This window comes from Mauremys mutica, chromosome 8 (genome assembly GCF_020497125.1).
Source record: "Mauremys mutica isolate MM-2020 ecotype Southern chromosome 8, ASM2049712v1, whole genome shotgun sequence".
Classification (NCBI taxonomy): Eukaryota; Metazoa; Chordata; order Testudines; family Geoemydidae; genus Mauremys; species Mauremys mutica.
In genome coordinates this window covers 57,680,535-57,706,439 of record NC_059079.1, presented here as the reverse complement: position 1 = coordinate 57,706,439, position 25,905 = coordinate 57,680,535, and the positions used below count along the sequence as shown (strand labels likewise).

Genomic DNA, 25,905 nt, shown 5'->3' with positions numbered 1-25,905 from the left:
AAATAACTCTTCACATAAATGTTCTGAAGCTACAAGCAATTAAATTAACTTCCTTGGCATTCCAGACTGTCCTTTGGAATTCCACAGTACAGTTTCATACAGTCAACACATATGCAGGTGCATCTGCACCTGCTGCTTATCCCCATGTCAAGAAGCTATCAAGTTATGGACATTGTGCCAACAACCCAGGTAACATCTCTCCATCTTGCAGGAGTCAGCAAAGTTTAGCATACTACTAAGCAGACAATTCATCGCCAACTACAAGTGGTCTCTGAAGAGCTTTATCAAGCTTATTTTTTTTCACTAAAGGGGAAATCCTGTCATAGACTTGTTTGTCACCAAAGATCATCTGAAATGTCCAGCCTTTTGTTCTGGGGAGGCAAGATGCCTGTCTCATACTGTTGGATCAAGGTCTCATATAAGCATTCTCACCAATTCCCATGATTCCCAGAATGACATGTAAGATCAGATGAGACAGAGTATCTCTCATTAGTCCTGATGGTCTCATACAAGTCAATACAGTTCTGGTTGATAGACCTTCCCCAGACATCTGCTTAGCCTCCCATTCCACTTCCAGACTGCCCAAATATAGCTGAGCTTGGCAGAACTCAATTTTTGTTTTTTTATTTTAAATATTTTTTTCTATTAACTATTTTTATTTTTATGGTTGTGGGGAGAAGGTTGAAGTTAGAGTTAGGGCAGTGCTGACTGTGATGAGCTGCAGAGGGCTTCCTGTGTGGCTGAGGAGCCCAAGACACCAGGGCCCAAGATGCGGTGCATGGGTGGGGGGGATCACCCTGGCCGGGCAGAGCAGAGCCCTCTGCAGCCAGGACTGTAAGGAGGACAACGAGCCCTTGGCCAGGGGGGAGGCCACCCTGCAGCTGAACAGTTCCTGCCCGGGGACAGCTCCCATGCTCCTGGCTGGTGAGTAAGTGAGCAAGTCCATGACAGCAGAGCTGTAGAGTGCTCCCTGCACGGCCATGGGACCGTTGACAGTGAATCCCAGCAGTCACAAGGTAACAGGAAAGTCTGGGGTCCAAGTAGGGCATAGCAGAGATCTCAAGCCAGAGCCTCAAGAAGGACAAGTTCTTGGCTGTGGGAGAGGTCACTCTGCTGCTGAATGGCTCCAGCCAGGGGATGAAATCATTCAGCAGCTGGATGACTTCCTCTGCGACGGGGGAAAGGACTCCTCCCTGCAGTTCTGGCCAGGTGTCTCTGCTCTGCTGGGTCAGGACCGCAGTCTTTCCCACACCGTATGCCTGTCAGGATTGAGTCTCACCAGCCCCACTCACCAGCCTGGAGTGTGGGAGCCATTCCCAAACAGGAAATTCTCAGCAGTGCAGTGACTTCCTCTATAGCCAGGAGCTTGTCCTCATCCTTGCAATCCTGGCCAGGGGTCTCTCTTCCACTGTGGGGAGGGATAGCTCGGGGGTTTGAGCATTGGCCTGCTAAACCCAGGGTTGTGAGCTCAATCCTTGAGGGGGCCATTTAGGGTACTGGGGTAAATATCTGTCTGGGGATTGGTCCTGCTTTGAGCAGTGGGTTGGACTAGATGACCTCCTGAGGTCCCTTCCAACCCTGATATTCTATGATTCTATGACAACTGCTGCCTCCCTGACACCTTGTTCCTTCAGGGATCGGGTGTCACTGGCCCTGTGGCTATGCAGGGAGCCCTCTTCAGCTGCACTATCATGGCACCTTACTCCTGTGACAGTGGAGCAGCAGAGGTCTCCCTGCATGGCCAGTGACACCCAATCCCTGCAGGGACATGGTGTAGAGATGGCTGCAATCCTGGATGGGCAGACCAGAGACCCCCGGCATTCCCAGCTGGTGAGAGGGAGTGGGGTCCATGATAGTGGGCTGCAGATGGCTCCCTGAACTGTTGCAGGAGCCATTCAGCAGTGGGGTGACCTCCCCTGCTATTGGGGGCTCCTCCTCCTTGCAGTCCTGGTCAGGGGTCTCTGCTCTGCCATGCCAGGACCACAGCCTCCTTCTGTTCTTTGTGCCTGTAAGTATCGGGTGTCACCAACCCTGAGGCAGCTCAGGGAGCCCTTTGCAGCTCCGCTGTCTCTTACCCACTCACGTACTCCTGTGACAGCAGGGTTGCAGGGGACTTGTTGCAGGGCTGGTGATATCCGATCCCAGTAGGCACACTGGCTATTACTGATTGATATTTTTTTAATCGATTTCAGTGAGTCAGCTGAAAATCCGATAGTTAGCAATTAAAATTTAACCCTGCCAAGCCTAAATGTAGTATTGCAGCATCAAGGTCAGATACTACATCAAGACCAAGGGTCACTGCATCTGATAGTCTGGATGTAGGCTTGTTGAGCGCTACTGATTGAGACAACTCTCTACAAGGTCCTATTCCAAAGCAGAAATCCCTCCATGAGGAGGCCTTTTTCCTATAAGTGGGGGAAAAAATTTCAACTTGAGTAGCTCAGCACAACTTTGACTTGCTGAAAGCTTCTATACCAAAGATTCTTGACTATATCATATATTTGAAACATTCTGGATTTTTTTCAATTACATTACAGTCGGCCTTGCAGCATTCACTTCATGTCATGCACTTGTCCAGTCATATATATTTATCCTATGGTATCCAGATTTCTAAAGGGGTTGCTGCATACTTACCCAATAGTCAAGAACTCTCTCCTGCATGGAATCCTTGCAAACCTCATGATGTCACTCTTGGAGCACCTTTTAGTATGCTCTTTCTACCACCTCTCATTTTCTTGACTGTCTTTTTAATCCCATCACATGGGCCAGTAGTTATCAGCAAACTCCAGGCTCTCGTGGTTGATCTTCCTTACACAACGTTCTGCAGAGGCAGATGATGTTGACACCTCATCCAAGGTTTTTCTAATGTCTGGATTTAATTTAAACTGGTCCATCAATTTACCTATTTTCTCCAGGCCTTGATGTTTCAAGGGCTTTATTATACTACCCTTTCAGGACAAATCCTTTGACTGTCTTCCAGTCTTTTTATTGCCTTTTCTCCAGTGACCTGAAGGGCTAAATCATCTCCTCCCAGAGAGTATCAAAACGGGTTACTCAGTGCATCAGTTTTCTACCGTATGGCTGAGATACCTCTTCCTTCAAAGGTAAAAGCATATACCACTGGAGCATAAACTGCTTCCTTTTCTTGTTTCAGAAACCTCCCCATATCTGACATTTGCAAGTCAGCTACATGCACCCCTTGAACGCTCCCTTGATCTGACTGCAGGATCAGATGCCAAGTTCTGGACTGCGGTATTATAACCATTCTTTAGTGGCAGTTCGGACTCCTTTATACCACCTCCAGATGGGGCACTGCTTATCAGTCAATTGCAGTGGGATCCACATGGATATGTTTGATTAAGAAAAAGTGGTTATTTACCTTTATAGTAACTGCTTTTTCAAGATGTCATTATCTATGTGGATCCCACTCCACAATCCAACCTCAATTCCCCACTTTTTTGGAGTTCTCTGAATTAGCCAGGGAACTGAGGGAGAGTTGCAGCTGCTATGCCCTATATGCCCTTGTGTGGGGGGGAAGGGACAAGGGAGAGTGTGAGGACATTCAGGATGCAGGCACCTAGCCCCACTGGACACTGCTTTTTCCAAAGATCAAGGCACTGAGTTGGGCACCTGGAGTGGGATCCGCACAGACAAAAACATCTTGGAGAGCTACAGATACTGTAAGATCAGTAACCAGGTGTGAGGGTTTTTGTTCGTTTTTTGCTTTTAAGGCAAAGAGGGTTTCTGCAAAGTTGAAAGAAAATGCATCTGTGTTTTGAATTAAAAAAGAGTGGTGTTGCACCAATTTGCAGCTTTGTGTACTGATGTAAGTGTTCACACAAAGTTGCAAGTGGATTAGCTAATTTGGTGCAACATTACACCTATAATTAAAACTGGTGAAATTGTGTGTATAGATAAGCCCAGGGTTGTAGTCTAAGATCTGCAGTTGTGTTTTATTATGGAATCAGTTATACCTTTTTGTAACCTTGGCTATAATTAAGAACCCTGGTTGTAAACTTGGAAGCGAATTCTGATCTGCATCTTATAGCAAAAACAAAATCCTTGAACTCTCAGATTTTCACATTTGTAGTTATGGTGTTAAGAGAAGAGTAATTCCAAAGCTTCATGACACAAAATTATCATTGTAGAGATCAAGAAGGATTTTTTCCAACATTAGAGAGCTGTAATAGTGTATTACAAGAATTCTTCTTTCCTTTGAAGCAGCAGATTTTGGCCACCTTTGGTCTTAATGGCTATAGTCCAATCCAATATGGCAAATGTATATTTTTACTTAAGATTAATATGATAGCTCATATAGCTCCATATATGGATTGACCCTATGGTCCATACAATTTAATGTGGCCATTTTGATTTCAAAAACTGTAAAGAAAAGACTATAAAACTTGCAAGATTCTTTGGTATTCCAACAGTGTACACATTTCACATCAAATTTGGAAGAAAAATTGCACTTGTAATCATTTCTTTGCCCAATGTCTAGTTTCATTCTGAAGCAAACTTTACAGCATATTTGTAAAGCTGTACGGAAGGGATTTAATTATAAACTGATAGATCCTGAACTGTAGTAGTGCTAATGGAAACTATTAAAATATGTGCATTTTGGTAGCAGTGTCCTGGCTACAGCCTATCCGTTTCCAATTAATACTAATATATATAAGAGCTTTGGACATCATTGGCTCTGCTTGGTGCATTACAATTCTTTGCAGATATTTCAGTGGTGGCTTCTACTTCCCAAATCTTTGCTTTATATATCAAAGCTTTTTAGTACAGTGCTTTTGATATATAAAACAGGATGTTTTCTCTTTCGAGTGGAACTGACAAGAGAATACTAGTTCATCTCCTTACTTTTTATGCTCTTCAATTATTGACCATTTTTATGTGATTGGTTTGAAACAAAGAAAATCTCCCCTCCCCACCTTTCTTTCCCATTCAAAATGTTTAGATGTAACATCTGACACCTTTCATTCTTTAGCAGGCCCTATTGGAAGGACAGGGTCAGATCCCAGACTGGATGTTACCCACAAAACCTGTCCAAGAAGTTCTGAATGTTCAAGGAGTAAAGTACAGTCTGAGAGTAACCTGAAGAAATTGGACTCTACTCTTCCAGATAGTAAACAAGATGAAGACCATACCTCCTTAAATAAGGACTTTCTGCCCATAGAGATACGTGGAATTCTTGATGACCTACAGTTGGACTCAGTGATTCCAAGTACAAAGCAAGAGAGAGATGGGGAAAGGCAAAGTCAGAAATCTGCAGTGCCTACACAAGGTGCCAGGAGTCACAGTCCAACAAAAAGGAAACCAGACAAGTTAGCTGCTAGTGAAGAGCCTCAAGTTATCTCCAAGAAACGTCACTATGACACAGATGAGGTTCGCCAGTACATTATTAGACAGCAAGAGGAGAGGAAGAGGAGGCAGAATGAAGAGAAGAAGGCACAGAAAGAGGCAACAGAACGGAAGAACAAACGGCTTCAAGAGCTTTACAAGAAACAGAGAGAGGCTTTTGCTAAGGCAAAGAACATTCCAACTTCTGAACCTTCAGCAGCTAGGCGACTACAGGAAACCTATTCTAAACTGTTGCTGGAACACACTTTGCTAGAAGAAACTTCTCAGCTCCCTGTTGCACAGGAAATGCAGGTATGTCAGTTTCACTACCTCAGTATTTTAAAGATAGGCATAGAAATAGAGGGTAGACTACTTAGGAAGGTCCTGAATTATCTTTATTAAGATAGCAGTTAAGGAAAGAAGCAGAGTATATCTATGAAAACAATGATCTATACTAAAAACCAAAATTTTATTTGCCCACAAGATAGATAAACTGCAGAATCTCCTCGTATCAGCAAGACATACAATAATAGTGAATGGAAATTCAGTCTCTCGTAATTCTAACTAGCATCTGAGTTTAATGTATTGATTAACTGATACAATGTTTGAAACTTAAAAAATGCATATAATAAAACTCCTCAGACTGAATGAGGGGCTTCAGTTCAGCTTACTTTGGCAGAGCTGTGACTATTGAGGTAATTCAACTCACTGCTGTTTGAGGCTGAATGTGAAACATGGTTGTTAGATGACAGGTCATTACTGTTAACTTTCCTGGTTCCTCTTTGGCTGGCTCTGTGTGTGAGTAAAACTTGTGTCCCACCAGTCAGTTTTGTTGGGACAAAAATCTTGAATGCCCTCTCCTTTTTTCTATTTTTGCATGCTAGTAAAACGTTAATGTTGAGTTTCTTCTAGTCCCTTTGACTTTGAGACTTAAGCTCCTCAGTCACTTTAGGCACTTCTGAAAATTTTGCTGTTAGAGTCTTCTTTTTATTTCTAGCCCAGGCCTGGATATCAACCATCTGGGGAATCTGACAAAGAAAACAAGGCACAGGAACGTTCTCCTAGTGCATCTTCCAGTAGTGATATGTCCTTGTCGGAACCTCCACAGCCTCTTGTTAGGTAAGTAGGTATGGACGTTTATCAGAGACTTCTAGTTCTCCTTAGAACATATAGTACACTTCTAAAATGATTGCTTTTATAGTGATTAGTGATATAAAAGTGTTCTATGACAGTAGGAATATTTGAAGTGCAGTAATACATTTTTATTTTGAGGTTGTACAGGAATCTGATGCACAAAAAATTAAATTTTGATTACCAATCTGCCTCAAAATCATAGCATCTATAAATGGTATTTGAAATATAATTGACATCAACTGCTACTGTTATTCTTCTATAGATATCTCAGAGAGATGTGCATTCCGCATCAGGGACTGGTCTTTCCTTTGTCATCATCCCAGTGCAAGAACAAGTAATCATATAACCATATCTGCAAGTTAGATTGCATTCTCTATTTGAATCACCTCGTTATTTTCTTCCTCACTTTCAGACTGAGGTTCCAGCTTTTGATTTTCACCTTCAGGCTCCACACAAGTCTGTTTCTGCCTGCATCTCTGGTCTAACTTCTTCCTATTCCCCAGCTTGCTCCTGTTTTTCCCCCTTCTGCTTCCTCCAAAATACTCAATTTATATCCATCCACCATTGCCTTCATACATGAAATAATCTCTCTCCCTCTTGTGTAGCAAGCAGACTCTTGCTCATTATCTGGGAAGCTTTTCATTAATTCACTAAAGTCAGAAGCAGCATGGAGTGGAATCTCTGTACAGTGTTTTGACACTGAACTATCATCTAGTCATTTGATATATTGTCTAATTTAGGTTGTAAGTCCTTTGCAGCATCGACTGCCTTTTTTTCTGGACATTTAAAGTAATGGACACCACTTAATAAATGTAATCAAATTTATGTTAACAGCATATTCAGGATGCACATTGAAACATGCAAAAGTGAGGAAATGACTGTTAAGGCTACATACACATCCTTAACTCTGTCCCCTTGTACATATGCCCTATGATCTGGTTTTTAATTACATGATCACTTACTGTTTCTTAAATGTATATATCTCATTACCTTGATCAAATTAAAACACAGTTTTGTTGTGTAGCAATACTTGTCTCTTAGTCAGGAAGAGTTTTAGCTAGGGCTAGGAAATTCAAGTGGTAATAGTTCAAATACTACACTGGTATTGCTGTATAATGCAATATTAATATACTACTGTGATGGGCACCTTAGCAATACCTAGGTGTGGGTGCTAATAACAGGGAAGAACTGAGACTAGAATGGCTGCATAATTTATTTGGAGAGCCAAGTAGGAAGTTGAGAAGCAGGACTTAGCTGGTGGGTTTCTCAGGAAACCTAATATTCAGACTATGCTAGTAAGATTAAAGAAGGAAATTCCAAGACACTGGATCACTGGAAGAGGAATGCATTTGTAGAACCCTAGTTAGGGGAAACTTGGGTATCTATAATAAAAGGCTTTTATTTTATTTATAGATTTGTGACTATGCTTATATTCCACACTAAATGTGTCTAGTCCTTGCCCAGTGTGTCAGTTGCTATGAAGTGTTGGAAGGGTAATGTGAATAAAACTGGAGAGGGTTCTCTGGGCTTGGAAGACAGGAGTGGCAGGGAAAGCAAGGTGTCATCTGAACTGTATTCTGTAAACTTCTGCAAAAATCTTGCTTTTTCTTACCAAAGAATATTATCTGGTACAACATAATGCAATTTGAGAGTGTTTAGACTTTGTATGTATATGCTGTGTATTTTATGTATATACAGTATAGCGCATTTTTATTTTTGGTACATCTATAATTTCTATTTCCCAAAAGATTGTTGTATTTTGATGTCTGTGAAAAACCCTTTTGTTGCAAAGATATAAGTTCACATGAGCTCTTAGTACTTCACAAATGTTGCACTTGGTCACAAATTTCAGTCTTGTCTTTTGATTCTAGAAATGATTTGATGGAGCCTACGTGGATACAGCCAGATAGACTGAGCCCAAGAGTCCAACTCTCTCACCCACAACCTCTTGCTGGCTCAAGTGGAGGACTTTTCTCTCAGCTTTTGGATCTGGAGCAGATGGGCCTTTTGCCAAAGGACTTTGACTCAGTACTGTCAACCAGGAGGAACCACAACACAGCTGTGGGATCCTTGACTTTGACACCTCAGCCTTACCTGACTTCATCTGCTGCACAGCAAGATCTCTTGGTAAAGCCTGGTGCCAGCCAATATAAGAGTAAACTGGATCGTATTGAAGCCCTGAAAGCTACAGCTGCTTCTTTGTCTAGCAGAATTGAAAGTGAAGCCAAGAAGTTAGCTGGGGCGGGCATCAACTATGGCTCAGTGTGGAACTCTGAGCAACTACTGCGGGGGAAGCAGGATGATGGACACTGGGCTAAGGCTGTGAGTCCCCCTGTGAGAGAGGATAATGAAGATGTTTTTTCAGCCAGAATTCAGAAAATGTTGGTTACTTGTGTGTCTCATACAACCTTTGATGATAACCTTCCTGGAGTGGGCAACCTTAGTGAATTTAAAAAGCTCCCTGAGACTATCAGGCCTCATACTGCTGCAGTCAGCCTTGGAATGAGATCCCCAGCGAGTCAGAGACCTGAAGGAATGCTAGGACATTTATCAAAGAGGCAAACTGACTCCCCTGGGTCTGAAAATCAGGCTTATAGTCAAAACAAAGGCATAATTCCTCACGATTCCAGCACAGATTCAATTAGTGAAGGACCTCTTCTAAGTGAGGGGAGTCTCTCTGAGGAGGAAGGTGACCAACATAGGCAGTCTCCTTTGAAAATTGCTGAGGTGTTAAAAGAAAAGGAGTTCTGTGTTGGGGAGAGAACTGCTTTTGAGCCCATAAAAGAGTTTCAGAAGGAGGCAGAAAAGTATTTACCACTTTTCACACAGACAAGTGGCACACAAAGCAAGGGACCATGGGAGGAACTGGCCAAGGGAAGTCCACATAGTGTCATCAACATATTTGCAAAATCTTACCAACTACATGGAAAAGGTAAGGAAAAGAAATAGAAGTATTACACTGGGGGAATCTTGTGTATATTCATAATTTTCATATTTACTGTATTTTATAGTTGAATTTGCTGGTGATTCAATTTTCAAGTATCTCAATAAATATGAAGATGGATTAATAAGAAACTGTTATTAAGGCATAAGTGTGAATGAGGAAGTGTTATTTATTCCTTCATATAACCCAAGAACCAGGGTCACCCAATGAAATTAATAGGCAGCAGGTTTAAAACAAACAAAAAGTAGTACTTCTTCACATAACACACAGCCAACCTTGGAACTCGTTGCCAGGGGATGTTGTGAAAGCCAAAACTATAACTGGGTTCAAAATAGAATTAGATAAGTTCATAGAGGATAGGTCCATCAGTAGCTACTAGCCAGTATGGTCAGGGATGCAATCCCATGCTCTGGATGTCCCTAGTCTCTGACTGCCAGAAGCTGGGCGTGGACAATACGGGATGAATCACTCAATTACCTGTTCTGTTCATTCCCTCTGAAGCACCTGGCATTGACCCTTGTTGGAAGACTGGATACTGACCTGGGTGGACCATTGGTCTGATCTGCTATGGCCATTCTTACGATTCACAGGAAACTTTTATGGATGTAGTTTTGAGTAATAAGTGATTGACCTGATTTTATTTTTTCCTACTCCAGGAAGAGAATTCCATTGTTTTTGGAAGCAGAAGACTGCTTTTGTGTTTAGGTTGCTACACTCCTGCAGAGTGTAGGTAATTAGAACCTTGGACCTATTCAACTGTTAAATGCAACACAGTCTAATTTGGGAGTGAATTGTATTTTTTATATGTATTTACCATGATTTTAGAACATTGAACTATATGTGGTACAAGTTAATTTTATATGTTTTTAGAATTGTATACTTAGGTTTTATCAGGTATCTTGTCATATGCAAAGTGCTATGCTACACCTAACTATCTTGGGTTGGGTTTGAGGATCAGAATGTGTTTGATAGTTGACTTCACCCCTTACAGTACCAAACAATTTTTCCATAGAAATCTCCCTAACTTCTTATTTGTAAGCCACTTGTATTTTTCTCTTTCCCTTCCCATTCTGTTCATCTCAGTTCCATATATGCTCAGTGTCCCTTTAAATATACTTCAAATACATGCTGTTGTGGACATCTTTCAGTTTGGCATCAATAACTATTTTCAGACCGCTTTGCCAGCGTCTGGGTTGGAAATTTATGTTTTTTAATTAAATAATAAAAGGGTCTTGTTGCTGAGAAAAAGGTAAGTCCTGCCCCTCTTCTTTCTTTTCAGGTTTCTTTAATGTAGCTGGGCAAGTGGAGCCAACAGGGAGAGCTGAGCCAGTGGTTGGGAGTATGCTTCCTCCTACCACAGCTCCATTTCAAATCCACCCACCAATCCCACCGATGCGATTTCTTAAGTGAGTTATTTCTAACCAAAGGATCAAGCTTTGTGCCAAAGCTTTAACAGCATTTCATCCCGTTCTCTTCCCATTTCAGTTATTCCTGAAAGATGGAATGCATACATTTGCAAGATTTGCTTAATGTAGTAATGTCAGTGACTGTATATATGCCAGATTCTCTTTACTCACCAATATAATGCTGCACAGTCAGGGTAGGTTACTTTGGTAGAGGGTAGATTTTTTTTTTTCTTTTTTAACTTCAACTCTTCATATGTTGTCTTATCCAGTAGCTCTGAAAAATAGTTTGGCAGACAACAGATAGTTAATGAACTGAGATCTCTGTAGCAATCTCTGGTCTTCATAGATTAGGCGCTGGTGGTATATCAATAGGCAGGATCTTTCTTACTAAGTGAGCAAGTTTATAGTGTTAATTGCTCTATTTGGTGCCTTGTTGCATATTTTCCAGAATTTTCATGCAGGACACTGCATTCCATTCTTGTACATAGCTGTTCTGTCCTTTTACCAGCGCACTTAATTCTCCTCTGTGAGGCACTTGCTCTTGCCTTCAGGTACTGTAGTCATTTGCTGCTGAATGTTTTCTACAAATTAGTTTACATGATGTCCTTTTTGATTATTTTTTTCATTCTTCAAAGATGATGGAATTTACTCCCTCTAGCTCTCCAGATGGCTCCACTCCCAAGCATAATGTTATTCAGATAATGTTTTCTAAGTGGCTTGTTACTTCAGTATAGAAAAGAGGCACAATATAGTTGACATTTTGTATTAGACATCCAACGGTAGTTCTATCATGTTCATTTAGCATGCTTCTATTAGGAAGGCATTCTTTCTTACTCAGTACTGGTGGAAGTATTTAAAGCTTGCAGCCTCATTGCCTGTCATGCAAGCTACATGGAGTTTAGTATCAACTGTCTTTTTTTTTTTTTTTTTCCTTTTTCACAGGATTTGAGGAAAGGTCAAATGGAGGGTCTCCAATCTTGCGACCTTTACTTCCTACCATGAGCCCTCCAGATAGTGTTGTTTCGTATGAAGATGACTTTGTTTCATCACAGGGCAGTGGAACTTTGACAGACAAACAGATTGCTCTTGAGCCTAGGTAATTATGTAGAAACATTTGGAGAAAATCTAAATGAAAAATGATATTGAATTTTTGAGAGTACTTATAAGCAGCTTCCTTTTTGCATCAAGTAATGTGTGGATATCCCCCAAAAGGGTACTGTTACACTATTTTATCCCATTAGTGAAAAAGACGATTCCTTACAGTAGGATTTGGCAAATTATTTACAATAGAACTTCAGAGTTAGGAACACCTCAGGAATGGAGGTTGTTCATAACTCTGAAACATTCATAACTCTGTGTCTCTTTAAATCTACTTCAAATACATGCTGTTGTGGACATCTTTCAGTTTGGCATCTATAACTATGGTTCTTTCAAAAGTTTATAACTGAATATTGACTTAATATAGGTTTGAAACTTTACTATGCAGAAGAAAAATGGCAGTTTTTTACCATCTTAATTTAAGGAAACAGTTTCCTTACCTTGTCAAATCTTTTTTTTTTTATTCCCTTTATTTTTAGTAGTTTACATTTAACACTGTACTGTATTTGCTTTTTTTTTTTTGGTCTCTGCTGCTGCCTGGTGCCAAATGAAGTGTATGGTTGACCGGTCAGTTCATATCTCTGGGTTTCATAACTCTGAGGTTCTACTGTATCTGTGGCCTTACACAGCTAATATGTCAAGCCACATGGCCTCGGAGCAAGCAGTGTAGGACAGAGAATTGAGTACTCCTGAAACCTAATCCTGGTTCTGCCCTGACTTCTTATGTGGGCTTGGGCAAGTCACTTAACTCTTCTGGGTCTGTTGCCCCATCTGTAGAATGTGAGAAGAATAGTTCCTAACCTTTCATAGCTGTTATGAAGCTTAATGTTCAAAACACTTGGAAAATATTAAGCCCTATGCAATTGCCAAATTATAATTTGTTACTGTCTTTTTGTAGGTTTCAGAGTGGTAGCCGTGTTAGTCTGTATCAGCAAAAAGAACGAGGACTACTGGTGGCACCCTAGAGACTAACAAATTTATTTGAGCATAAGCTTTCGTGGGCTAAAACCCACTTCACTGGATGCATACAGTGGAAAATACAGTAGGACGATATATATACACAGAGGACATGAAAAAAATTCCATCCTGATTATCACTACAAAAGTTTTTTTTCTCCTGCTGATAATAGCCAGCCTGTACAAGAGTTCACCAGGGCTCGACCCTCTCCGGGGTGGAAGGGAGCCATGCCGGCTCACTACACACCAATGGGTCCGGGGAAATAGTCCGTCCAGGGGTCTCCCTCGGTAGCCCTTGCGGTAGTCGGCTGCACTGTGATTACGTCTAGTCCTGGCCCTGGCTCCAGCAGGGCAACAACCACTGAGTCAGGAGGCTCAGGCCGTCAGGCAGGGCTGAGCCATAACAACAGTTATGAGCCCCGGCCCTAGGTCAGGGCGGGGCAACACACACTGAGTCAGAATGCTCAGGCCCTCAGGCAGGGCTGAGCAGTAATAGTAGTTTTAAGCCCGGCCCTAGGTCAGGGCGGGGCAAGAAACACTGAGTCAGGGTGCTCAGGCCTTCAGGCAGGGCTGAGCAGTAATAGTAGTTTTAAGCCCGGCCCTAGGTCAGGGCGGGGCAAGAAACACTAAGTCAGGGTGCTCAGGCCTTCAGGCAGGGCTGAGCAGTAATAATAGGCTTCGGCCTCCTCAGGCCAGGGAAAAGGGGGAGTCTGCCACCCCGGAGTTGGGTGGCAGGGGGGACACAGGCCCTCCCACTCCACTGCGTCCCAGCCCGGGGCCCTAGCAGCGGCTGAAGATCCGCTGCTTAGTCAGTGGGGATCCTGGCCACAACACACTGACATAGGCTCTGGTAATGCTGCAGCCAGATGGGGGTTGGCTGCCCCTGGGCCACTTCCACACTCCCCCTCGGGCCCTACCTGGGTTCTGGCATCAGCCTCTGCAGGGTCCAGGAGCATGGGTTCATCGCGGCAGGGGTTGGTTGGCAGGTCTGGCAACTCCTCCGGGTAGCTGGCACAGGGTAGCTCCGGCAGCTCCTCCGGGTAGCTGGCACAGGGTAGCTCCGGCAGCTCCTCTGGGTAGCGGGCGCGGGGTAGCTCTGGCCAGTCTGGGCGGCTGCCTTGGGCCGCAGGAGCTTCCCAGTCTCGAGCTCCCCTAGGGACGTCTGCTCTCTCTGACGGCTGGGCTCCTACTGAGCTCTGAGGGCCGGCCTTTATAGTTCCGGTTCGCCGCCTGACCCTTTGAGGGGCGGGCTCACAGCTCCCTAGCTCCGCCCACTCTGGCCTCCGGCCTCTTCCTCCTCTGGGGTGGAGGGGAGCCACACTGCCTCACTACATAGCCCACCTTAATTGATTACTCTTGTTATAGTTAGTATGGCAACACCCTGTGTATATATATCTTCCTACTGTATTTTCCACTGCATGCATCAGATGAAGTGATGAAAGTTAGCCCATGAAAGCTTATGCTCAAATAAATTTGTTAGTCTCTAAGGTGCCACAAGTACTCCTCGTTCTTTTGTCTTTTTGTAGTAGTTTGTTGTAAATGTCTAGAATTTTTTTCAAGGTTCCAGTAAGGCTTAATAACAGAAATATATTTTTTAAAAATTCTGATAGAATTTTAAAACCTTTTCTGTAACTGCTTGGAATTTCAAGGCCATGACATTTCAGATCTTCCAATTTATTGTGAAAATGGTTGGATTCGATGTAGCTGAATTTTGAAAAAATTCAGCAAGAAATTTGAATTTTCCATCTTTATAGCTCAGATTTGAGGGGTTTGGAGTGGGATAGGGGAGAAGTGACAACCCTAACAACTTTTTGGGGAAGGAGGGCAGCAATACGTTTGTCTACAGTTTTTGTCTAGGCCTGAATAAGTGGAGGACAGAGCACATTTTTCATGTTGATTATATGGCTAGCTGTAAAAATGTTCTCTTACCGAAGAAAACAAATATTACAATTTAGCTTCTAATACAATTTACCACCTTTCACATAACACTATCCCTTTAATTTTTTTCATAAATGTATGACCCTATTGAAAAAGTCTATAGTTCTACAAGTTTATCAATAATATCAGACGTCCATGTGTAATTTAGATTTCCATCAACTTAAGGGTAATACATATGTGTATCCAAATCTGTAGCTGAATGCCCATAAAAACTTGTATCTGAAATTATGCAAATATTCGTCTTTTGTAATTTTACATCTGGGCTGAAATTCAGTACACTTAGAATCAGGTCTAAGGCCTGGGCTACACTAGCGGGGTGGTTCGAACTAAGATACGCAAGCGTAGCTGAAGTTGAAGTATCTTAGTTCAACTTATCTGGCCGTCCTCACGGCGGCGAATTACTCCTCCTGCCAAGGTGGAGTATGGGCGTTGATTCGCGGATCGATTTATCGCATCCAGATGAGACACGATAAATCGATCCTCAATACATCAAACACTGCCTGCCAATCCGGCAGGTAGTATAGACGTACCCTAAGTTCTGAGTGTCCTAGCAACTTGCTACCCATATCTAATACCAAGTCATCTTGTTTCTCAAGATGGATTTGTAATGCAGCAATATAAAATTGGCCCTGATTTTAGTCATCTGTCTCCTCAAGAAAGTCATGTAGATTTCTTGTGGCATGGAATAGAGGAGTTGAGAATCTTCTGCTAGTGTTTTTTGTTCTATGGCAGTATCAGTGGCAGCAGCAATTCCAGCATTCAAGAAGAGCTTCCCAGCAGGAAGTCTCCCCATGAACACCGATCTATCGAGCTAACCTCTCAGCATTCACCTGTACCCTGGTCTGCAGCATCTTCTCGCTCATCTGGATCTTCTAAAAGGAGAGGGAAAAAGGAAAGTAAGTACAGTGCCGAGTGTAGACGCACTTTTATCACTTTTGTCAGCTGGTTATATTGGTATGCTCACATTTGTAAAGGATTTTTTCTGGGATTATTCAGTGTGATTGATTAAGCATTTTCACTTATCCAGGGTGGTAAGCATCTGTAAATCTAGTACCAGTGTGTAGGAAGCCTTGTTTACTCTTAACCCTGTATGAAAATGTCTGCTTTCATTACATTACTATTCTAAAGAGAGAGCAAATGTCTGTTTTCAGCAGTTACTTTCTCATGCTTTGACCATGTAAGATGCTCATTTGTAACTCAGTCTGTTACAAATTCGGTGAATATTGAAACTGAGTTGTTAACATTATTTCTACCAGAAACCTCACTGTACAGTTTGGGGTGATCCTTTTTTTGGCCTTGTCATATAGTAACTGCTAAAAACAAACAGTTGAGAAACTTAATAGTATCGTGATAAAATGTGCTATATTAAGCAAACTGTTTAAAAAATGACCTAGCTTTATTTTTTTATATAACCTAGAGATTATCCTCAAATTCTAAAATTAATTTTAAAAAATCCATTCAGCTACTGTGAAATTAAAATAATGGCCACCCTATACAATATATAGTCCATCATTAGGCTATGAAACATCTGTATTTTATGCATAAATGAATAAATATCAAGCCTCTTACGGTAGTTTGTTACATTAGAAAGGGAGCAAAATATGATTTGACAAATGGGAAATTAGTTTTATGCTTTTAAAAAAACAAATAATGGAGTAAGATGAGAATACTAAATTTAAAATGTGGTTACAGTCAGAAAAGAAATTGTCACATTGGAGGTTCCATATTTTCTCTGTGGCTTCTGTATCAGAATTCCTCAGTGTGCAAGACAAGATAGGAATTTTTCTAACCACCACTACCACCACCACAAAACCTGATATTTTCAGTTTGAGTTGCCAGTAATTGTGTGTGAAGTTGGGGTTTAGCTGACTATTTTGATGAAGAATGTGTGAGGCAGAACAGAATTGGCTATTATACGTTCATGGCTGGATTGGCTCTGCAGTGCAACAGGCACTCTATTACTAAATTTAAGTAGATGTGATTCAGAACAGGAGCTAGTCTTGAGTAAAAAGGTGCCATATTTATTTAAGAGCACTTTAGGCTAGATAAGGCCCTTTTTAAGTGAGGGAAAAGTCCACTCAATTGTTTCTTTGTAGCTAATAACTGCTGAACTTTGGATTTAACTTTGCCGGTATTATACTTTGCACGGATAGAATCTTTCAATGGAAGTTCACACCACTTTCCTGTGGAAGACGACAAAATACTATCTGAGTCAGAGCGTGGGTCCCAGCAAGCAAAGAAGTCCTTGCCTAACAGCAGAGTTTCTAATAGAGACCCTGAACAGAACGCAGATACTGATAGCACTTTGGAAGAGTTGTCTGGACATTCTTTGCTGAGGTAAAGTGGACCTTTATAAGACATCATGCACATATTACTAGAACTTGGTGTTGAGTTTTAATATGTAGTGTGTAGTACAAGTGCAACCATAATGTAGAGGGGGAGAAAGGATTTGCAGCTTGATCTGCTGTTTCAGCACTGTATTGAATAACTTGGTATAAAAGTCTTAAATTATAGCCTGGGTCCTGAAAATTCTACCATCTATCTGGATAAGTTAGTAGTAGTAATTCACAATGTTTACTAGTGAAACACCTGTACTTGGAATAAACATAGTTTAAAAGATGCTGTCTGATTAAATTGATTCATTTTTAAAATTAAAGAAAATATTGAAGCTGACACTATCGTTCTGAGAGAGGACATAGAGTTTTAATATTATTTGTAAGTTTGTGCAGCTTTTGTAATCAATACAGCTACCTCATTTCAGCACAGAAATGATCCTCAGGGTCTTGTCTGTCTTGTTTAATGCTCAGAAGGAAACTGTCAACTTCAGTTCTTTGAAATGTTTAAGTTTAAGAGAATCAATTTTTTGATGGAATACCCTTTAAACACAATGTTCTGAAAACCTTTTAATTTTTGTAAATATTTGAGAGTTTTTCTTAGGGCTGTCGATTAATCACAATTAACTCACACGATTAACTCAAAAAAATTAATTATTATTATTTAAAAAAATTGATTGCAGGTTTAGTCGCACCGTTAAGCAATAGAATACCAATTGAAATTTATTAAATATTTTTGGATGTTTTTCTACATTTTCAAATACACCGGACCCTTGCTAGAACGCGGGATTTGGGATCCATGCACAGTACCATGTTAATGTGGGGACCGCGTTAAAATGAATTGCAATTAAAGTTATTACATTTGGGATCCATGGCCGCGACCGCGTTATATGCGAATTCGTGCTATATAGATGCACTTTCTAGCGAGTGTCCGGTGTATATTTATTTCAATTACAACACAGAATACAAAGCATATAGTGCTCACTTTATCATTTTTACAGTGCAAATATTTGTAATAAAAATAATATGAACAAAAGAAATAGTATTTTTCAATTATTATTTAGCATGTGCATAGTTCTCTAGCCAAGCAATAGCATCTTCAGTGGTGCGATGCAGTTCTTCTAGGCCACCACTGAACCTAGTCAGCAGGCATTCATCGATAATGTGTTTCATTGTCTGTGTTGCGCCACAGCTGCACAATGGACTGTCTCAAAAGATCCAGCGATACTGGTTAGCTGCACAAAGACCTTGCCCAGACCGGAATCTGTTCAACAGGGATCATTGGTGACGGGCCATGTCAAAACCAGGCTGGCAGATTGTGGGGTCGACAGCAAGGGACTGGTTGGGGATTATAATAGATATCCATTCCTCTCGCCAGAGTGTTTCCACCCTAACATCCTGGTGTGACGGATCAGACTGTAATGGGCGATGTGACAGCAAACATGTAGCTGGTGATTTCAAAAGGTCATTGTGCAATGGCAGGCTTGGGTTCATGCTTAGTTTCTCTAGTAACTTGCCAGTGGCAACCTCTCATCTAATATAAGGAGGAGCAATATTGCTCAGAACTGGAAGCCATGGGAGCGGTGTCAGACGCAGGGTGCTGGAGATGATCCGCATGGCGGCATGTAACTGCTTATCCACCAGTTTGGTGTGTGACGTTTGACTCCACACTGGTGCACAATACTCCGCCACCGAATACGAGGTGACGAGCTGACAGCCGCAGAGTTGGAGCACGGGCACCCCATGACGAACCTGCCAGTTTGCTTAGAAGGTTGTTACACATCTTCTGTCTTCTTCAGGTGGGCATGGCAATTCAGTGAGTGATCTAAGGTCACACCTAGATAGACCAGTTCTACTTCATGCTTCACCTTCTGACCATTCAGATAAACATTCAGTTCTCAGGTTGCACTAGACTGTTTTTAAGCCGCTTGACTGAAGGAGCCAAGTCTTACAGTAGTCAACTAACTTTAACATGTCCCGGTTTAAGGTGGCATCAAGCTCGTGAAACCTCAGGGCTGGGTACCGCAACAGATGTCTGCGTAAATGAACTTTCATGACTCCGTTGTTGGCAGGTCATTGATGTAAAGGTTGAACAGGGTTGGAGAAGTACAGAACCCTGGGGTAACCCATTGCTCAGTCATCTCCAAACACTCGTCTTCTCCCCCATATGGACTCTGAATTGCCTATCACAGAGGAACAGTTCAGCGATGCCTGTGACCCAAGGTAGCAGGACCCATGATACCTTCACGAGCAGGCCAGTGTGCCATACCGTATTATACGCCGCTGTTAGATCAATGAAAACACCTATTTTCAAGGGTCTTTGGAAGCCATTTTCAATAAATATTGTCAGTGAGAGTACTTCGTTGCATATGCTACGACTTTGAATGCCGAAAGCCAGCTTGGTAAGGACTCAAAATTCTCTCCACATCTCTCCATTGTAGGACTAGGCGCTCCAGTGCCTTGAAGCACACTGGCAGTAATGATATGGGACAATAGCTTGATGCTTGACTTGAGTCCTTTCCAGGCTTTAGGAGGTCAATGATTTTTGCGGTGCGCCATATCTTCGGTAGTCTGCCTTCACTGATGACCCTGGTGAAGAATTTCACAAGCCAAAGCTGAGCACAGGGGCCAAGGTTTTTCAGGAAGTCTGGAAATATGTTGTCATAGCCCGCAGCTGTTCCACATTTGATGCTATCCAGTGTCTGTTACAGTGAATGGTCCTGGGCAGCTTCTGATCTGGTGTACACGTTTAAACATATGCCATTCATTCCTCAATTGTCTTTGCACCTGTTTCTCCAAAGGTGCTCTGGTCACTTTAAATAGGTATCCTGGTTGGGTGTCACTGAGGGTCGGTAGAGTGCAGGTGGCTGCTGTGCTATTACAAGGCATTGGAGCAGACTCCAACACTTGTGGCTGGAGTGGGTAAAGCTCATTCTGTCGGTCATCTCCTCCCATCTGGCTCGGCGAGCAGTGTCCAGTGATTCGATCAGATGGTCAGCGACTTCTGGGTCACCAGATACCTCATACTGCTCAAGCAAGGCAGCGCTCTCCTCGTCAAAACAGAATGTAGACCGGGCAGCAACGGTGTGGGATGGCTCTGCAGGCTGCTTTATAGATAGCACTACAGAAGTGACAGTCGGTCTCATTTACCAAGATATGCCGGGCTGGTATTGTCACCACACTCTTCTCCAGTGCTTCCCTATGTTTTCCCCAGTCAGCCTTCTGGAAGTTCCACCGCTTCTTTTTGGAACCCTTGACAACTGGGAGCTGTAGCCCTATATGGTTCAGCAACCATCTCTATTAGCTGTGTGGAAAGTTATTCAAGACTTGGTATGTTGCTGGCTGAGGATGGCCATGAACTGAACTGACCCAGCACAAATCAGGAGAATAGTCATGATCCCATTGAGAGTGAATGGAATGTGCCTTACAGCTTAGCATCATGGATAAGGGCGAGGTCATTTTGAGATGCTCTGGCTGCAAGTTTTCACCATCAGTGTCAACCTCCTTATACCCCCAGTCTGTGTGATGGCTGTTGAAGTCTCCAACGTAGACAGCTGGATGTGGCACACTTGGTAGAACCTGTTGGTTCCAGCTGACGCTTGGAGGCATGTAAACAGTTGCTAGCCAGATACCGCCAACCTGGATGGCATCAAAGAATTCAGTAGACAATAGTTGAGTGGCATCTGCAATATCGGACCGAATGTATGTGGCTTGGCCATGCTTTGGGTGTGTCACATGGCACAACAGGTCGAAGCCGTTGATACTGTAACTCCCGGTTTCGGCAGTTGCCATGTGTGTGTCTTTTGCAAGCAAATTATATCGATAGTGTGTCAATGAGCAAGAACACTGAGTAAAGCATGCTTGGCAACTGACAAACCCTTCATGTTAGGTTGTAACACACGTAGAGCTGGAAGAGGCAAATCCTCAATTTTCAATTCACCTCATTCAAGTACCGTAGTGCAATCTCTTTATCATGAAAGTGCAACTTACAAATGTAGATTTTTTTGTTGCTGTTACATAACTGTACTCAAAAACAAAACAACGTAAAACTTGAGCATCCACAAGTCTACTTAGTCCTATTTCTTGTTCAGCCAGTCGTTAAGACAAACAAGTTTGTTTACATTTACGGGAGATAATGCTGCCCTCTTCTTATTTACAGTGTCACCTGTAAGTGAGAACAGGCATTTGCATGGCACTTTTGTAGTCGATCTTGCAATGTATTTACGTGCCAAATATGCTAAACGTTCATATGCTCCTTCATGCTTTGGCCACCATTCCAGAGGACATGCTTCTATGCTTATGATGCTCGTTTAAAAAAGTGTTAATTACATTTTTGACTGAACTCCTTGGAGGAGAATTGCATGTTTCCTGCTCTGTTTTTACCCACATTCTGCCATATATTTCATGTTATAGCAGTCTTGGATGATGACCCGGCATGTTGTTTGTTTTAACAACACTTTCAATGCAAAGAAGTTACCAATGTGAAATTTCTAAAGATAGCTACTGCACTTGACCCAAGGTTTAAAAATCTGAAGTGCCTTCCAAAATATAAGAGGGATGATGTGTAGAGCATGCTTTCAGAGGTCTTAAAAGCACAACACTCCGATGCGGAAACTACAGAACCTGAACCACCCAAAAAGAAAATCAACCTTCTGCTGGTGGCATCTGACTCATAATGATGAAAGTGAACATGCGTCAGTCCAAAGTAGTGCGGACCATTATTGAGCGGAACCCGTCATCAGCATAGACGCATGTCCTCTGGAATGGTGGTTGAAATATGAAGGGACATACGAATCTTTAGCACATCTGGCACATAAATATCTTGCCACGCTGGCTACAACAGTGCCATGCAAACATCTATTCTCTCTTTCAGGTGACATTGTAAACAAGAAGCGGGCAGCATTACCTCCTGACAATGTAAAAAGACTTGTTTGTCTGAGTGGCTGAACAAGAAGTAGGACAGAGTGGACTTGTAGACTCTAAAGTTTTACATTGTTTTATTTTTGAGTGCAGTTTTTTTATATATTTCTACATTTGTAAGTTTCAACTTCCATGATAAAGAGATTGCATTACAGTACTTGTATGAGGTGAATTGAAAAATACTATTTCTTGTTTTTTTACAGTGCAAATATTTGTAATCAAAAGTGAAGTGAGCATTGTACACTTTGTATTCTGTGTTGTAATTGAAATCAATATATTTGAAAATGTAGAAAACATCCAAAAATATTTAAATGAATTATAGTCTATTATTGTTTAACAGTGTGATTAATTTTTGTGTGTGTGATTAATCGCAATTAATTTTTTAAATCATTTGACAGTCCTAATTTTTCTGCCTCTCTGTTGATGTTAAGAACAGCCTTTAGGGTGCACCCAAGTGCAACATCAAATGTGCTCAGGATTACCCCTCTTTCTCCTATTTTTTCTTTCTGGATATATGCCTACCTGTTGCCTTTTCAATTTTAGTTTCAGTTTTGTTGCAGCTACTATGGGTAAAAACCTTTGTGCAGGGGCTGTGAAAGTGTGTGTGAGTTCTTCTCCCTCACCCCTGCCAGAACATTGCATCAGTGGTGGTGACGTACCAGTATATGAGACTGGAAGAGCAACTGATGAACAAAACATTGAAACAGACTCCACACTGTGCTGTCAAATTTACAAAATAAACGTGGAAAAATTAGAGACTTTTTTTCTCTAGACCTGCTTAATTATGATAGTCTTAGGTGTTATCTGTAGCAATAGCAGGTACAAAATAGAAGTGATTTTCAAATTAACACTGTCCCCTTTAATCTTAATTTCTGTACCAAACAACTGCAAAGAAAACCATGGCCAATACAGGGATCTTTCAGTTTAATTGCTGAAAAGGCACTGAAGCTAGCTTTGCTTTTTCCATCTTCACAAAGAGGAGTCTGTAAGAAGATAAAAGAAATAGGCAGACTACCTATAAAGAGCTGTTGGAATCTCTGCCAGTAGAAACCACAAGAATGTCTCTTTGACTGGGGTGACTGTGGGCTCCCTGATGAATGAGTTTGACAGTGTGATGTTTTGTGCAAAGATGGGTTGCTGCTCCAAAGGAGTGTAGAGGGGGAGAGAATTTAATACCCATCCTTGCTGCTGTTGCAGTTCATGTTTCCATTAACCGTGTCATTGAAAATAAAATCTTGTCTCAAATCTCCTTCTAAAAAGACATGCAAGTTAGTTTTCATGTGTCTGTTCACTGAGGGCATACAGAGTAATTGTGATGAATTGGCTTAGTTTAATTAAAATATTGAACCCAGTATTGGGTTTGAAAACCACCTCCTGACCTAATGAGATGATGAAATGAGTTGTGCTATTGTTTTAATATGTATCTGGGAGGCTTCCCCATGATTTAATCATCGACTGTTGATCATCTTTGCTTTCATAATTTTGGAATGTTAACATTTTTGTATGTATTTGAATCATTTTCTGAAAGTTTTTGGAAAGCGATGTACTGAAACTTCCCTCCACAGGCAGTTTTCATGTTGTATTTTATTAACTATTACTATTTAATGCAAATTTAGGACTCTTTGGCATTTACCTCATTTTGCAAAGGGAGATTAATATTTAAAGGTAACAGCTCTGTCACAACCACTTGCACCTCTAGAGCATTTCCAAACTGTAAAGGGCTTCTATAATGTCAGCTTCTTCTGTAGGTTTAATTAATTTTCTGTAGGTAAAATTAAGTTCCTGGCCAAGACTTTCAAAACAAGGTGCCTAAAGTTCTTCTTCGAGTGATTGCTCCTATGCTTTCCAGTTAGGTGTGCGCGCCGCGCGTGCACGGCATCTCGGAACTTTTTTACCCTAGCAACTCCGGCGGGCCGGCTGGCGCCCCCTGGAGTGGCGCCGCTATGGCGCCTGTTATATACCCCAGCCGGCCCGTCCGCTCCTCAGTTCCTTCTTACCGCCCGTGACGGCCAGTTGGAACTGTGGAGTGCTCTCTGTCCTCCACTACCCTAGCTCTCGCTAAAGGTTTTTTGTATATAGTTCGTTCATAGTACGTGTAGATAGTTGTTATAGTTATAGTTAGTTAGGTTTTAGTGATAAGGTTAGGGGGGGTTTCCCCTCCCTTTCCTCCCCCGGTGTGGGCTCATGCCCAAGGCACCGGGCTTTAAGCCCTGCACAATCTGCCAGAGGTCTATGCCGATCGGGGACCCGCACGACACCTGTCTTTGTTGCCTTGGCGAAGGTCACCGGACAGACAAGTGTCCGATCTGTTCCGCCTTCAAGCCGAGAACGCGTAAGGAGCGGGACAATAGACTTAAGCAGCTCCTCATGGAGGCGTCGCTGCAGCCCCCGGCACCGGCCGCGCCGGCACCGAGAGCCTCATCGGTGCAGAGCGCACCGGCTGCTCCGAGCCGCTCTGGCACTGCAGCCTCAGCCAGCAACTGCGAAGACCCGGCACCGCTCCCTTTCGCCTGCTAGGAAGCACAGGCTGGCGAAGGCGATCGCTCAGTCCCGCGCTGAGGACTCGGCCAAGACTATTGCGCCACCTGCGACTCCCGCGGTGGCCGTGCACCAGGCGGGCACCGGGCCGTTGACTCCGGCGCCGCAAGGGCCGTCGAGTCCGGCACCGCCACGCTCCCCGGCACCGTCCGTGGTTGAGCCACGACTGCCGTCGACGCCGGAGACATTCTCCGCGGCGCATGAGCTGATACAGCTCGTAGAGGCACCGAGCCTCCGGCACCGCCGGTGCGGGCTGTCGCGTCCATAGGAAAGCCGGCAATGATGATCCGGCCGCCCTCCACGGACCGCCGACACAAACGACGCTCCCGGTCCCGACGAAGGTCGCCATCCCGTCAATCCCGATCTCGGCGCCGCTCGCCGTCCCGGTACCGGTCGCCATCCCAACGCCGGTCGGAGTCCCGGTACCGTTCGTCATCCCGGTACCGGTCGCACTCCCGGCACCGATCCAGGTCCCGATCGCCGTCGCGTCGGCACCGCCGGAGGTCTCAGTCCCGGCACCGTTCCCGGCACCGCGACTCCCGCAGCCACTCCCGGCACCGCAGATCCCGCTCCCGGTCGAGCTCCTGGCACCGGTCGAGCTCCCGGCACCGCGGTGGCCGACGGTCTCGGTCACCGTCCCGGTACCGGATGGACAGGCACCATTCCTCGGCACCATATGCGGACAGACTGCCGCCTTCGGTGGTACAATCCGTCAGCGCCTCAGCGCCTCCTTGGCCATCCCGCCCAGCATCGGTGGCCTCCGGCGCTGACAGCAACGCGCACCTGCCACCGACCCCACACGGCGAACCTCAGGGGGCTCAACGGTGGGGCTTCTGGGTTCCCTGGGCCCAGTATGAAACGCAGGGCGTACCGTTTCCCCCGAGACACTCGGCCTCCGAGCGCAGGGTCCCCGAGGCAACGGTTAGCCGGCCGGCCCCTTCGCCTCGACGCGAGCCCTCCGTTCCGCCGGACCACCAGTCCTCCATGCAGCACGACCCAGCCGAGGCGCAGTCAGCAGCCCCTGCGGCGGAGGCCGTCGTCCAGGGCTTGTCCTCATCGTCCTCCCCGGACGAGGCGGTGGCCGGTGCTTCAGCCAAGGAGCCGCCGCCCATTGACCTGAAGGCCCACCAGGACCTGCTTCGCCGGGTGGCGACGGCCATGGATCTCCCAGTAGTGGAGGTCCAGGAGGACGAGGACCCCATTACCAACGTGGTTGGCGCGGACGCTCCCGTGCGCGTAGCATTGCCCTTTGTGAAGACAATCCAGAAAAACGCCACCACGCTCTGGCAAACACC

At 43.6% G+C, this 25,905-nt stretch overlaps 1 protein-coding gene across 1 annotated transcript in view; it reads left to right on the top strand.

Moving 5' to 3' along the window:
• Positions 1 to 25,905, top strand: part of CEP350 (centrosomal protein 350) — a 147,295-nt gene that overhangs the window by 55,390 nt on the left and 66,000 nt on the right. The window contains exons 10-15 of the mRNA XM_045028635.1: positions 4,991 to 5,655; positions 6,341 to 6,462; positions 8,349 to 9,409; positions 11,770 to 11,923; positions 15,552 to 15,715; positions 16,973 to 17,156. Of these exons, the coding sequence (XP_044884570.1) occupies positions 4,991 to 5,655; positions 6,341 to 6,462; positions 8,349 to 9,409; positions 11,770 to 11,923; positions 15,552 to 15,715; positions 16,973 to 17,156 (2,350 nt within the window). The remainder of the gene's footprint in view (positions 1 to 4,990; positions 5,656 to 6,340; positions 6,463 to 8,348; positions 9,410 to 11,769; positions 11,924 to 15,551; positions 15,716 to 16,972; positions 17,157 to 25,905) is intronic.